The following is a 15215-nucleotide window of genomic DNA, read 5'->3' on the forward strand; positions in this document are numbered from 1 at the left end:
GCCTCCCGCAGCCCCCGACTCTGCCTTTGGCCCGCCTGACAGCCTTCCAGGGCCCCTCGGCTTGCACTTGTCCCCAAAGCGTCTTTGGGAAGCACACCTGAACTTTCCTGAACACAGGACCTCCCAACACGAGTTCTAGGACTTTTCTCTCTTCCTCCTCACCAGGCTCTTGGTACGTTATCTTTTTCTCTGGAGACCCCGAGACTTCAGTGTTTGTAGTTCTAAACCACCAAATACAAGGGACTGTGAGCTCCTGCTCTCCGTAAGGGCAGAGGCCCCTCTGGCTTTGCCCTGCTGTGTCCACAGCATTGGTCGGAGCTGGTGCGGGGTGGGTGCCCCTTTGACTACCTGAGTGAATGACAGAATCTTCAATGCCCGATGCCTGGGAGAGAAGTGGACACCTTTGTTGCTGGATGACCTTCAAAGGCTAATAGAGCGCAAACCAACCAAACACCCCCCTCCCCCTGATGTGAGTTGTTAATGCCTCCTATTTTCCGAGCCCCTAGAAGTGCCTTGCATAGGAAAACACCCCCACCTGGTGGCAGCCTGCAGGTGCTACACACTTGGGAGCTGCCAGAGCACGCAGGTCCCTTTCCCATATAGGTCAGATGCTGGTGGAGAAGCCACATCACTTAGCTGCTGTGGAAAACTGCTCCTGATCGGGGGCAGGGGGTGGTTGATGAGGGTGAACTCAGCCTGTTGACTCGGTAACTCGGGGGTTGCTTTCCGAGGGCCTCCTAGGAATTGAGTTGATTTCCAGACTTCCATGTGCCTGGGAGCTACCCAGAGGGTCTTTTCAACATTCAGGATTCCTGGGCCCCAGCCCCAGGTTCTGTGGTCTGGGGAAGGGCCCAAGAACCTGCCAGTACACCAAAATGTGTCCCCCAGATTCCAGATGACTTTCTGGAAACATAATGCTACTCGTTGTCACAGGCATGCAATCCTATAGATAGAGACACATGGGTTCTCCTGTATCTTAAGTGCTTTTAAAAGACTAATTGTTTCTTTTTTTTTTCTTTTTAAGATTTTATTTTAGGGCGCCTGGGTGACTCAGATGGTTAAGCGTCTGCCTTCGGCCTCAGGTCATGATCCCAGAGTCCTGGGATCGAGTCCCGCATCGGGCTCCCTGCTCCGCGGGAAGTCTGCTTCTCCCTCTGCCTCTCTCTCTCTGTCTCTCATGAATAAATAAATAAAATCTTAAAAAAAAAAAGATTTTATTTTATTTATTTGACAGAGACAGACAACGAGAGAGGGAACACAAGCAGGGGGAGTGGGAGAGGGAGAAGCAGGCTTCCCGCTGAGCGGGGAGCCCGATGCGGGGCTCGATCCCAGGACGCTGAGATCATGACCTGAGCCAAAGGCAGACAAAGACTGAGCCACCAGGACCCTGGGATCACGACCTGAGCCAAAGGCAGATGCTTAAAGACTGAGCCACCCAGGCTCCCCAAGACTAATTGTTTCTTTAAGAACACTGGCTGGGTGTCTTTTTCTACTTGTTCTTAATGGCTGAGCATCTTTGCCCAGGGACAGAAGGCTTCCCGGACGCTTGTCCTCGTGACCTCCTGCGCGGGTCCGAGAGTATTGAAATCAGCTTAGCGTCAGTGTAGGGTCAGGACCACCTTTTGGATGAGAAATAGAGAGCACCAGAGTGCATTTTAAGTAGAAGGACAAGGGCGGCTTCGGGAAACATTTGTCTTGGCAATGCATGTACGTATCTGTACGTGGCTATGTGGATGCGGGCACCTGCGTGTTCTGGCTGCCCACGGAAAACAAAACCGGGGGTCCCAGCCAAAGAAGCTTCAAGCCACTGATCTGGTCCAAACTCTTCACTTCACACATGAAAGAAAAAAAAAAAAAAAAAAAAGGAAGCCGAGAGATGCTAAGACTTGCCCCAGGTCACCAAGCTTGTTAGGGAAAGAGCACCAGTACAAAACTCACGTCTCTTGACTCCCACTGTCTCCCTAAGATCTTCCGTCTGCATGCATGGCCTCTCCTGCATGATGAGACTTCTCTTCCATCAGAAAGAAATTTTCTATTTTCCCTTCCCCAGCTGAAGCCAGGTCTCACTTCCTTTGCGTACAGCAATCTTATTTCTTTAACAGCCTGTCGCCACGAACAGTGGCTGGAACCAGGAGACGAGCAAAGCCTGAAAGACTGCCCCGACGAAATTGCATTTCTTAAGGAGCTCTCACCCCCGACACGGAACATTCAGAGTGGAATTTCAACGAGCCCTCTGGAAGCAGATGCTAAAATGGGTTTCAGGCATATGGAGCCATGTGATCCACAGCAGATGAATAAATCCTCGGCGCCCCTTCGCCCTCGAGGAATCACTGTCCTCCCACGGGGCTGCTACTCTCGTTCCCTAAGGCCGCCAACACGGATGGACAGGCTGGGGGCATCAGAAGCTCTCATCGAACATTTGTCACAAGTTCCCCCCCCCCCATCAGCCGCATGGTGAAGCCCTCTGTGCTTTAAAGGCCACTGGTCTGCCCAGAAAGAAGTCTGGGGGGCAAGTCGCCAATTGACTGAGTCTTGCCCTTTGCTTCCTCCGGAGCAAAAGCCTGAGGCTGCATGACCATGAGCTGCGATGGAGCCTCTCTGTGAGGCTCATTTGTGAAATGCAGATGCTGACTGCCAAGATGGTTGATAAAACCAAGGCAAAGGAGTTATTCCCTGCACAGAACCTTCTAGAACGCTTACACACTGGGAGACCCTGATACAACAAATACGTATTTTGGCCTTTGTCCCCGGCTCCCGGCCAGAACTCCAGAAAACGTTGTAATCTCCCAAGTGGTAGGGGGGCTGGGGGCATCTTTTGTGCCAATATTTGGTCTCTGACCCTGGTCCCTGACACAGAACTCCTAAAACCCTTGGCATATCCTGGATGACAGGAGCATCTTTTGTTCTAATGAGGTGACCTTGGTGGTCTCCCGGAGAATTTCAGGATGGGGGCTGGTCACCAGAACGTCCAAGTTATGATTAGAAGCTTGAAACTTTCCGCCTCTCCTCCAGCCCCTGGGGAGGGAAGGGGACCTGGAGATTGAGTTAATAAGTAATCATGCCTACGTGATGAAAATCTACAAAAATCTATAAATTATCGGGTTTGGAGAGCTTTTGGGTTGGTGAGCACCCCAACTCCACGGGGACAGCAGCTCTTGCGCTCAGGACTCTTCTGGACCTTGCCCTTCATCCGGCTGTTCATCTGTATCCTTAATGATGTCCTTTAATGTAGAATAAACTGGTAAATCTAAGTACAGGTCTTCCTAAGTTCTGTGAGCCATTCAGCAAATTATCAAACGGAAGGAGGGTGTCGTGGGAGCTCCTTATTTGCAGCTACATCAGACAGAAGTGTGGGGAACCTCAGAACCCACTACTTGCAACGGACACCCTGTGGGATGGAGCCCTTCATTGGTGGGACCTGAGCTGCACCTGCTGAGCACCCTGGAAACAATCAAACCGGAGGGTCCTGCTGATGAGCAGCAGGTGCCACCAGGGTTCGTGGGGACCCAGCAGGTGACCTTTCAGAGGTTGAAGACTCAGCTCTACTGCACACGGGCAGCCTCCCCTGTCCCTCTCCCCCATCAGTGGAGGCTTCTGCCTCCACAGAGGGCAGAGCCCTCGGGGTCAGGATGCGAGAAGGGAGGCCTGAAGGGAACACTGTCCGATCGGCGGCTTGAAAATAACTCACTGCTTTGCACAAGGCAGGAAAAAAACGCCTCGTGGAGCCCCCTCCCCACGCCCGACCGGCAAGTTTCCCACAAAGTGCTCAGTGGCTGGGTTAGGGTCCTGCTGTAAGCCCTTAAAGTTTCACTCATGGCTGAGTCATCAGTCAACCCAATCTTGGGGCACTAACATCCTTCAGAAGCGGGGAGCGTCTAACAGCACTGTTTCTTCCTCCCACCCCAGATCTTTATAGAGCCGCTTCGTGGGTCCCAATCATTTGGGCCCTTCATTCTGCCCTCTGTGTGCAGGGGGGGACCATCACGGGGTGGGGTGGTGAGACGTGTACAAAGCTGGATTCCTGGGCGCCTGGGTGGCTCAGTTGGTTAAGCGACTGCCTTCGGCTCAGGCCATGATCCTGGAGTCCCGGGATCGAGTCCCGCATCGGGCTCCCTGCTCGGCGGGGAGTCTGCTTCTCCCTCTGACCCTCCCCCCTCTCATGTGCTCTCTCTCATTCTCTCTCTCAAATAAATAAATAAAATCTTTTTTTTTTTTTTTAAAGATTTTATTTATTTATTTGACAGAGACACAGTGAGAGAGGGAACACAAGCAAGGGGGAGTGGGAGAGGGAGAAGCAGGCTTCCCGCTGAGCAGAGAACCCGATGCAGGGCTCGATCCCAGGACCCTGGGACCATGACCTGAGCCGAAGGCAGTTGCTTAACAACTGAGCCACCCAGGCGCCCAAAATCTTTTTTTTTTAAAGGTTTTATTTATTTATTTGAGAGAGAGAGAATGAGACAGAGAGCACGAGAGGGAAGAGGGCAGAGGGAGAAGCAGACTCCCCGCCGAGCAGGGAGCCCGATGCGGGACTCGATCCCGAGACTCCAGGATCATGACCTGGGCCGAAGGCAGTCGCTTAACCAACTGAGCCACCCAGGCGCCCATAAATAAAATCTTTAAAAAAAAAAAAAAAAAAGCTGGATTCCTGTCCTCCAACAGCACACATCCCATGGGGACCCCAAAGCCCAGAATGGCGATTCCAATGAGGAAAGCTCTGGAGAACAGATGGAACCATGAGCTCGGAGTGTGGGAGTCAGGGAAGAGCAGCCGCCTTTGGGAGATGCTACCTTCCTACGGTAGTTAAGGAGGCAGGGTGCCCTCCCAATTTCAAAACGGGGACTCAGTTTAAGTGCTTTGCCCAAGTGCCCTGTCGGACTGCTGTGTCTGACTGGGGACAGTGGGGAGAGTGTGGACCCCAGGAGACAAAGGTCCCCGAGAATGGTGCTACTCTCAAGGGGTCTCTCTTCCTTTAAAAGGTAGCCCTATCAGTCATGCACACTTTAGTATGAATTATTTCATTTAGACACTGGGTTTATTTTCTCCCCCTGAAGAGTAGGTGAGAGCCTGAGATGGAATTTGGAGATACGAGCTGGGGAGTGGGGAAGAGAGGGTCATTTGGAAACACTGAGAAATCCTGAGAAAAAGTAGGCTTAAAAAGACGGGGGTGTCGGAAGGAGCTAGTCAGTTGTCCCTGTTCATTTATTACTTTGGAAAACATTTATTGAGCATCTACTGTGCCCCAGACACTGCCCTGAGTACTAAGGGCAGAGTGAACAGGACAGAAACTGCACTGTCCTCAAGGTCACAAACCAAACCAAACCAACAGATCCTCACTGTGGCACAGTCTAGCCTCTCCCGAGAGCATGAAGAAATAGAACATGCCCGCAAGGTCCTCCAGCGAAGGAGAGTGGGGGTCCCCTAAGGGACTGAGAGGTACTACCCACTCTCACCTCATAGACGTGTGCCAGGGCGGCTCGGAAGAGCCGAATGCTAAATTTGTAGGAATTTTGTGAGCTGGTTGTTAAAGATGGCCAGTGTTAAAAATGCAATGATCTACACTTAGTAAGATTGTATTAAAAACAAAGGTAATAAAAACTTATAACTACTAGCACTTATGAACCTTTTACGATTCTCTGAGTGGCTGATGGACATTTACACCTCCTGAGGCTCTCTTTCCCGCACTGGAAATCTACACCACGGACCACGGAAAGAGGCCGACGGGACACACCAGAGAGACCACCGCCAGCCACTCAGCGGCACACGGCTGCGCAGAGCCAACCCAGAGAGGCCGCGGGGCCGGCTTACCTTGGCGGAGAACTTGAGATGGACTTCTGCCTCATCCGCGAGGCTCTTCTTCACCTGGGCCCACGCTTCTCCCAGGGAGCTGCAACACGAGGGAGAACGTCAGATCCAGATCGGAGATCTCGGCCCCTCCCCGGGGGGACAGCGGGTCTCCACGTGAGCCATCCCAAACCGAGCTGAGGGGGCCGGTGGTAGCAGAGGCTGGGGAAACATCCGGAAACTCAGAGAACCGGGGGAGATGCGAGAGGAAGGTGGGGTACAGCTGCAGGGCGGGCCCGGACACCTGCCTGTTACTGTCCCCATGCTTCCGGGCATCCATCCCTGTTCATAGATGGGCAGTGCAAGGGCTTGCTGGTCTATCAAGGAAGAAGGCCAGCCACCTTTTCAGGGAGAAGCCCTTCGCAAACAGAAGGTGCCACATAGCCCTGCCCGCTGCCAAGCACCTCCGTGGGGGACGGAGGATGGTCTTCTCAACGAATGGTCAGTATACCCGCAGGGGAAAAGAAAGAACCCTCGACCCTAACCTGACGCCATACAGGTGGATTATCTCAAGATGGATCACAGATCTATAGTGAGAGCGGGCGCCACGCAAAAGCAGGCCTGGGAGGAGTGGGGAACTCGAAAAAAGGCTGACAGAAAAGGTCTGTCCCTGCAGCCAAGCTACATACGAGCCTACAATCCAGAGCTTAGAAGCCAAAAAGGCCTGGGGTGGTGCTGAGTCCGTGAGGCTACGGTCAGCAGGGCGTATGGTCAGTAACCGGCCCCAGGCAGCTTTAGTGGCCTGAGAATGTCACCTGGGTGCCGCTGTGGAGAAGGAGGGAGCCCAGGGTCACACTCAGGACAAGGTCCAAGGCCCCGCCCCCAGGCTGGGCATTCACAGGAGGGCGGACCCCGTTCCAAACACTCCGATGGGTGCTTCTGAGCGAGCACACTCCCCGGTCCGCCCCCGCTCCCCCAACCCCAGAACTCCAGGCCCCCTGGAATTTAAGGGAAAAAAAAAAGCAATTTAGGAAAAAAAAAAAAAAAAGCAACTTAGGGGGAAAAAAGCAATTTAGAAATTCTCTCACTTGAAGACAGATTTTTTTCATCTGGCGAGAGGTTAATGAAAGAAATAAAACCTGAGATACATTTCCACCGCGATACGCAGTCTGAGGCATGCCAAATCGAAACGCACACCACGTCACCGTTACCAACGAAAAAAGGGCCCAAAAGGGCCCAAATCCCATTTCCTTTCCACACAGGCGAGAGAAACGGAAGATGGAATAAATAAGCAGTGCACATACCCTCCGGAATGGAATTTGGCCGCAGCGCACGATGCCCCGCCCCCCACCACCAGCATCTTCCCGGGCTGCCCCAAGGTTCTAGGCTCTGGCACTGCGCTTGAAAACTGCAAGGTGCACCCCGCTAAGGTCCAAAGCTGTGTGCCAATACAGAACAGCACTGCTGCATGTCGGGGGGGGCACCCCACGTGTTCACACACCCCAGGGGAGCCTGCTGGGAGGAGTGTGCGCATGCAGCCGCGATGGGGTGCGCGGGGCACAGCGTCCATGCACGCGAGGCGACCGTGTGCTGGGCTGCCCGGGTTTTGTAAGTGCATGTGTGTATACGGCATGTGGCGCAGGCCTGGCTCGTGCAGCTGGGAGCATATGCTGAGCCTCTTGGCAGGATGCAGTGTCCCTGACAGCAGCCCAGGCCGAGGAGGTGGAAGCCGGAAGACCCGAGAGCAGCACTGCGTTTGCAGGGCAGGGGGATATCCAGGAAAGCCTCCATGCCGGAGCGGAGGGGTGACCTCCCCCAGCCATGTCCCCCACTTCCTACCCCTGTCTTGGGGCCTAGTGTGCAGGGCAGAAAGGGGCCACCGGGTCAGTGGCAAACCACAGAGGGCCTCTTGGCTGCACGGCGAGCCCACGCAGAGAGGCCTGAATCAAAGCCACCCTGCGCTGGCATGGCCCATCCCCTGAAGGCTTCAAGCCGCGCGGGGGAATTTGGACTTAACATCGCCGCCGTCCGACGACCACAAGCACCCACGACAGGACGTCCACCGTCCTCGGGGCTCATTTCCCCTTGCAGGAGGGGTTCCAACACGGCCTGCCCCGGAGGGAGGGAGGCACTGGGGAGAAAACCTCGGGGGACCTTTCAACTCTCCCCTCCCGAGTCTGGTCGTCTTTATGATGGGAGGCAAAATTCAGGTTATGTAAAATTAACTGTTTTAAAGAGGACGATCCCATGGCGTTTAGTACATTCACCATATTGTGCAACCATCACCTCTGTCCTGGTCCAAAACATTTGTATTCCCGTTATGGACTCCCCCAAATTCATATCTGGAAGCCCTAAGCCCCGCACCCCAGTGTGGCCCCCCCAAATTCATATGTTGAAGCCCTAAGCCCCCACCCCAGATTCATATGATGTGTCCTTCCCAAATTCGCATGTGGAAGCCCTAAGCCCCCCACCCCAAATTCATATGGTGTGTCCCCCCACAAAGTTACATGTTGAAGCCCTAAGCCTCCCACCCCAGTGTGGCTGTTATTTGGAGATGGGGCCTCTAAGGAAGTAATTAAGGTCAAATGTGGTCAAACGGGGTGAGGCCCTGATCCAGTAGGATTCATGTCCTTATAAGAAGAGACTCCAGAGAGTCTGCTCTCTCTCCACACCGAGGGAAGACCGTAGGGAGAAGGCGGCCACCTACAAATCAAGAGGAGCGCTCTTGCCAGGCCCCAACCCCGCCGGCACTGTGATCTTGGACCTCCCAGCCTCCAGAACCAGGATAAATTATATTCGTGTTGTTGAAGCCGCCCAGTCTATGGGATTCTGTTACAGCAGCCCAAGCAGATGAATACGCACCCCAAAAAGGAAACCCCAAACCCATGAAGCTGTTACCCTCCACTGCCCGCTCCCCTGGCCAACCGCCCACCTCATTCTACCTCCGTGGGTTTGCCTATCTGCACATTTCATATCAATGGAATCCTACCAAGTGCAATCTTTTCATCCCACTTTTTTCACTTAGGATAATATTTCTGAGGTTCATCCACATGGTAGCCTGGATCAGGACCGGATTCCTTCTTATGGTGAAATAATATTCCATCACATATCCATATATCCAGTGTAGATGGACACAATTTGTTCATCCATCCGTCCCTTGATGGACATTTGGGTTGTTTGCATGTTTTGGATATCATGGATCGTGCTGTTATGAACACGTGGGCACATTTATTTGTCTGAGTATCTGTTTTCAATTCTTCTGGGTCTAAACCTATGAGCGGAATTGCTGGGTCGTTCGGTAATCCTGGTTAGCATTCTGAGGCACTGCCAAATTGTTTTCCATTTTACATTCGCACAGCAGGCTACAAGTCTTTCTCAAGAGATGAGCAGAGAAGCCTAAGTCTTCCACCACTAGGGACCCCTCTGTGATTGGGAGGGTGGTGCTGAGCCTCCCCCAGCCCAGGCTCGACCCAAGGCGGTCTGGGCCACTGCAGCTGGAGAGGGAGGGGAGCCTGGGCTTCGGGCCCATGGGAGAGGATTCTAAACAAGGGCCTGGGTCCAGAATCCTCTCCCATCCAGTGCCTCACCAGCCTGCTCCCAGAGAGGGGGGCACTGGGTGAGTGTCTGGGGGCCAGTGTCTAGCTACCAGGGCACAGGGCAGAGGGGGTGGTAGGCCCTTGGTCACTAGACAGAAAATAATGTGGAATTGCCCACTTGGAGCCAGGCCTATGCAGAACTTCCCCATTTCAGTGGACCATGGCAGCGATCAGGGATCGGTGAGGAGGAACCCCCGCCTTTCCCGTCTGTGGTTTCTCCCCATTTCCGTCACCGTCCTCCACACTCACCCTTCCTCCTGAGCAGCCAAGGAGTTCTGAGAGAGCTTAGCTAGGTTTTTCGCGTATTCCTCTTCGATCTTTATCCTGCAAAGGGAGAAAACCCCACACGTCAGCTCTCCAGCGCCAGGCCGTGGGTCTGACCTGCAGTCCTAGCGTTTACTGACCGCGGAAAAGGAACCCACTAGACCACACGCTCTGAGAGGTCAAGGCTCTTGCCTATGCACCCAACACACAGCAGGTGCTTAAAAAACCTTCGTTGGCTGGACGGACTGTCCACCTGTAAAGGGGTATTTCCACCTGCCTCCAGGGCCGGGAAGAAGTGCTCTCATTCACACGGCTCCTAGCCCAGGGCTGGACACACGGGAGGCCTTTAGATCAAGACGTAACTCATGATGGACCACCGGGACACCCAGGGCTGCCTCCCTTCCGGCCCTAGACCCTCCGACGTGGTGACAGCCCCTGGGAAGCAGGAAAAACACCTCCCCCTGCGGGCTCCCAGCCTCCCTCCCCCCTCCCCATGCCTCCAACTGTCAAGCCAGCAGGGACAAGTATTTCCATGGAAACCAGGCAGTGCCCAGAGCTGGGGCTGATTCCATTTCCCTAGAGAGGGAAGTGGCCTTGGATTTTGCTTCCAGCAGGCGGGCCCTTGACACACTTTCCAGGCAACCCTCTGGAGGAGTGTTCTGTATTATCTGGCACATCTTGTTCCAGTGTTGTCAAAGGCAACGCTCACCGCCTGACTGGTCCTCTGGGGCGTGCTGGGACACCCAGGGCCACCACTTCGAAGCCCCGGGCCCATCACTCGGCAAACAGGAAGGCCCCCGAGGCACTCCGGGACCTGCAGCATCTGTTCCCGGCCGCTGGGAAGCCGATGGCCCACGCGTGCAGTGATATGGAACAGGGGGCGCCCAACGGAGCCCCCTGGCATCAGTCTAAGATTTATCTTCTGCTTTGCCCTGAGAGACCCACGGCCACGTTCCCTCTCTCACGGGTCTGCCCTCACCGCCACCTCTGGCCGGGTCCCTCCGTCACCCCCTTGCCATCGCTCTGCCCTCCCCAGGGTGACGTGGGCGGCCAGTGTGCAGCCCCCCGCCCGTGGCCAACACGTCTCTCTCGAAAGCAGGTCCAAGCGCTCCTAGCTTCACACCTCCAAAGCTCCTCGATGCACACGCCAGGCACACGGCCATCCTGTCTCTGGAGAGAGCACCGGCATCCCCTCCGAGCCCTGCCCAGCTGCCCCACACGGGGGCCCCGGCGAAAACCCCGGCCCCAGCACGCTCCACCTCCGCTCTCGCCTCTCCCGGCTCGGAAAGACCTGCCGAGAAAAGTCTGCATTGCCCATGGAAGGCCAGTGTGTTCTCAGGTGGCAGATCCCGTTTATCTGCTAACACGACATTTTTATGAAGGGACAACACCGTACGTGTGTTCAAACTCTGACTCTATGGCCATTTTTCCTATCCACCTGCTTTATATAGCTATTAGCGCACACCTGAGCTACGCATCCTCTCCATTCCCTACCAGCGTAACGGCTCATAAGATAGAGATCTGATTATACAAATAGAAAAAAGGCCTCCAAAGGAAAAGAGGAGGTGCTTTAAAATGCCAAAGAATTATTACTACATTATGGTTATCCTTAAAAAAATTTTTTTAAATATGTTGGCATTTACTGTAAATATTTCCAGCGTGCCCTGGAAACTCCAGGTGGAAGTTGTGTGTATGTGTGTGTGCACACGTGGGGCGTGTGTGTGCACGTGTGTGCAGGTAGGTGTGTGCTTTAGAGGGTCTCAGAACTTGGAGGGACTGACAGGCAGGAAGGTAGAGAAGGAACTTCTCCTTCTACTTTTTCCTGTTTCCATCAGGCTGAATTTACGGTTTCCTCATTTTCGTTCAGACAAACCATCCCTCAGCAAAACCACTATCATAACCCCTGCACCTGTCACAGTGACCTCACCTGACTCTTCCATCTCACCGAGCTCCCTGAACACAGGGATGGGGGGACCAGGTCCGGGACACGGTTTGGGTTCAAAGATGAATTACAAGGCGACATTGTCCTCTTTTGTTATGACGGGGACAGGGCTTCCAATGAGGGCCACGCAGGTAAGTCAAGGAGCTAAGCAGTCTATGTGGGGAGACAGCAGGGAGTGGTGGAGACTGTGGCAAACCAGACCTCATGCTACCTCTATGGAGTGGCTGCCACTTGGCTCCGGCCCATTGTTCTGTGAGCGTTTCTTGCCAGACTTTCGGCCTTCTCAAGACAAGCCAGAGCCCCCCAGCCTCACATTCCCCGTGGTGCTAACCAGGCCCAGTGCTCATCCCGGCCGCTCCCCGACCTCAGGCTCAGGGGCCAAGGGGGGGTTGTCCGCGGCTGCAGGAGCTGGGAGGGGCCCGGGCCTCACCTCTCCCGGATGAATTCTGACATTTCCTTCTGCATCTGCTTGCCCTTCAGTTGCTTCTGAAGCAGGAGCTCAAACCCAGCCACCGTGCCATTGCCTTGGGGGTCCTTCTTATCAGCCTAGAAGGGACACAGAAGCACGAGAGATTAGGAGACAGGGGTGCCCAGAGCCGCAGGGAATAGAGCGTGGGGAAGGCGGTCCCCGAAGGGACCCGGGTGCCCCTGGTGAGCAGACCTCAGCCCAAGAGCAAGGCTGTGGCCACTGTCCCACCTCGTGTCTCTCCGGCTGCCCCCCACCTTCACATGTGTGCTGACGCTTGAGCCCTGCAGCCGCTGACGCCCCCCCCCCACCCCCCAACGTCCATGGCCCTCAATTCTCCCAATCTGGGAAAGAAAAGGAAAAAGGGCAAGTGGCCAGGAGTATAGGCTGCCGATGCCCAACACCTCCTACTTCCAACCAGGTAGCTGCTGAGGCTGGTTGGAAGCTCTGGGGAGAGTCCTGGTGGCCTGACACAGTCTGTGGCCTTGGGGGCAGGTGACCCTAGCCGTAAGCCCTCCTGTCTCCTGTCAGCCCCCTGCACCAGCCAGGCCGTGGTATCCTCTCACACACACTCACACAAGATCACGGGGGCTTCCGGGAGAGACCGGACTGAAGGGAGGCCAGAGTTCTGGAAAAGGGCAAGGTGCCAGGGTTGACATCCCAGCTGGGAAGTCTCGGGCAAGCTCTCCACTTGGTCCAAGCCTGAGCTGCTTCATCTGTGAAGCTGGGGAATACTGGCATCCACTTCCTGTGGTCATTTCAGGATAAGCGGCCTCTGGAAACAGCTTAGCACAGTGCTGGCCAGACCCTAAATGCTCAGTAAGCGGTATCTACTACTAGTCAACTTTTAACTAAATCAGGACTTGGGGAAGATGGCCAAGTCAACGAAATGGGAGCTCAGTACCGGATCCATTTGCAAGCAAATACTCTCAAAATTTCAAAGTTAAATGTTCTCTTTTGTTTTGCCTGCATTTCCTCAAGGACACCTGAATACCTCTTTCCTGCCTGGCAGCCCCTAGGCTCAGCCTTCCCTGCAGGACATTCGTCCAGGCATCTGCCCACATGGGCTCTCAGAGACTTCTCAGCCCCAGGCTGGTACCCCACCTAAAGCCATGTTCTCCCCCATTACAGCCCTTCCCCACCAAGAATCCAGAGTCAGATGCTTTGGTACTTAATGGAAGGGGTTAAAAATGCATCTTTTGATTTCACACAGGTGTGTCGGTGAGGACCCTGTCCCAGGGTCCAGCCCTGGGTGACACAGTCAGGCCTTTCCAATCCTAGGCTGTCCCCCCCCCCCAGCTCCCCCCTTTGCAATAGGACTGAGTTGCATCTCTAAGAACCCTTCCAGAGCAGATGTTTAGGAAAAGGGAATTTGGGCTATTTCAGAAAGGGGTGCGTGATGTCTAGAAAGAACCCCACTTCCTATCACCAAGCATTTGAAAAGTTTATGGACATCCCCCGCCAACTCCCCCCCACCCCAACATGGGATCCCCTTTCCTCGGCTGTCCTGACAAAAAGCCCGCTGGGCCACACTGCTAATACCTCTTGTGACAGGGAGATCACTACCCCCACGGGACGCACCAAGTCATGGCACGGCTGCTCTGGCCAATTAAAAGCTTCTCCAAGTATTTTTAAGATCTGTGCACCTCATCATGTAAATGCTACACCGTGGTTAAAGCAAAAGAAAAATCCCCCAAAATACAGAGCCCCAATCTGCCTCCCACAATGGATGGGCGTGCCGAGTGATGTGTCCACACTCGGGAAAACCAGCCAGAAACGGTGGGCTTGAATGACTGTGTCAGCAGGGAGATTTCTGTTAGAGGAAAAAGTGGTAGTCAGGAAAATAAAACCCAGAGTAAGTAGCAGATCCCAGCAGAGCCTGAATGAGGACAAGGGCGCACAAACATCGCTCTCTTGGATGCCAACCAGTGGCGGGGCCCCAAGGCTCCCCAATGCCCCCTCGTGAAACCCCATGTACCCTGACCTCCAGCTCCTGGGGTGTGCATTCCCAGGGTGCCAGCTAGTCTCCCCTGAATGCTCTGCTTCCTGCACCCCTCTTTAGGAATGACGTCTGTAATCTCAGCCACTTCTCCTCATCTCTGTGGCTGCCACCATCCTTCTTTAACTCCTGCACCTGCTGCTGATGTCCACCCCCGCCCACTCACAGCCCTCCCCGCACGGTGCTTCTGAACCACATCACATCCTATTCCAACAGCTTCCTACTGCAAACAGAGGGAACCCCAGCGTGCTCACAGGGCCTACAGGGTCTCATACACTCTGATCCCTGCCACCCGAGAGAACCTTCCTCACGATGTTTGCTCCCCGCACAGATCCCCCCGAGATCAGGAAGAAACACCAGCAGGGCCAACAGGAATCGCCGGGTATCTTCGAGAACACAAGTGACTTGTCAACAGAACACAGCACTTCTGTCTGGTGCTTGGCTAGCAAATCTAAAAACGGGTAGCAATCCATTCTGCATGGTGGGGAAACAAACAGCTTTTATTCTGTTTATTTATTGTTCCTCGGGGTCCCTGCAAAAGTTGTTGTTGTTTTTCTCCTAAAGTGTACAAGTCAGTGGTTTTTTAATATGTTCACAAGGTTGAGCAACCATCAGCACTATGTGAATCCAGAATGAGGTGATCTCACTTTGAAAGTCATTGCTGACTTTAAATGCCCACGCCAAGGGCTATTCCTAGAGTGAGCAGGTGGGCTGTGCATTTGTCAAAAGATACTTATTTAATTGTGGGAAAATACACATAAGATAAAATGTACCATCTTATCCGTTTTTGTTTTTTTTTTTAAGTAGGCTCCACCCCCAGCCTGGAATCCAATGCAAGGCTTGAACTCACGAGCCTGAGATCGAGACCTGAGTGGAGATCAGAGTTGGACGCTTAACCGACTGAGCCTGCCCAGGCACCTCCACTGAAGTTGGCTTTAGGCTCTTGCCCTTACCGAGCAGCCAAGAAGTGACCCTTGTGCTTATCTGCATCCTGTCCGGGGTTTCCGTGTTGCCCTGAATGAAAATCCTGTTGATTCTCTGAGATTTAGGGAATGATCTGGATTCCAAAGAGGGTCTTAAATTCCTGCCTTGGACCCTAAATCTACCACCAGGTTTCAACTGGAGAGGACCCTCTTTTTTGAGCTCCAGACCCTTCATGCCCCTTCT

At 53.9% G+C, this 15215-nt stretch overlaps 1 protein-coding gene across 5 annotated transcripts in view; it reads right to left on the reverse strand.

The window, feature by feature from the left end:
- The window catches only part of GAS7 (growth arrest specific 7), a 203445-nt gene that overhangs the window by 14966 nt on the left and 173264 nt on the right, over positions 1-15215 (reverse strand). For all 5 annotated transcript variants that reach the window (XM_021694760.2, XM_021694759.2, XM_021694763.2 and 2 more), the window contains exons 7-9: positions 12014-12129; positions 9627-9701; positions 5806-5884 (exon numbers count right to left, since the gene is read on the reverse strand). In XM_021694760.2, the coding sequence (XP_021550435.1) occupies positions 5806-5884; positions 9627-9701; positions 12014-12129 (270 nt within the window). The remainder of the gene's footprint in view (positions 1-5805; positions 5885-9626; positions 9702-12013; positions 12130-15215) is intronic.

Source organism: Neomonachus schauinslandi, chromosome 15 (assembly GCF_002201575.2).
Source record: "Neomonachus schauinslandi chromosome 15, ASM220157v2, whole genome shotgun sequence".
NCBI lineage: Eukaryota > Metazoa > Chordata > Mammalia > Carnivora > Phocidae > Neomonachus > Neomonachus schauinslandi.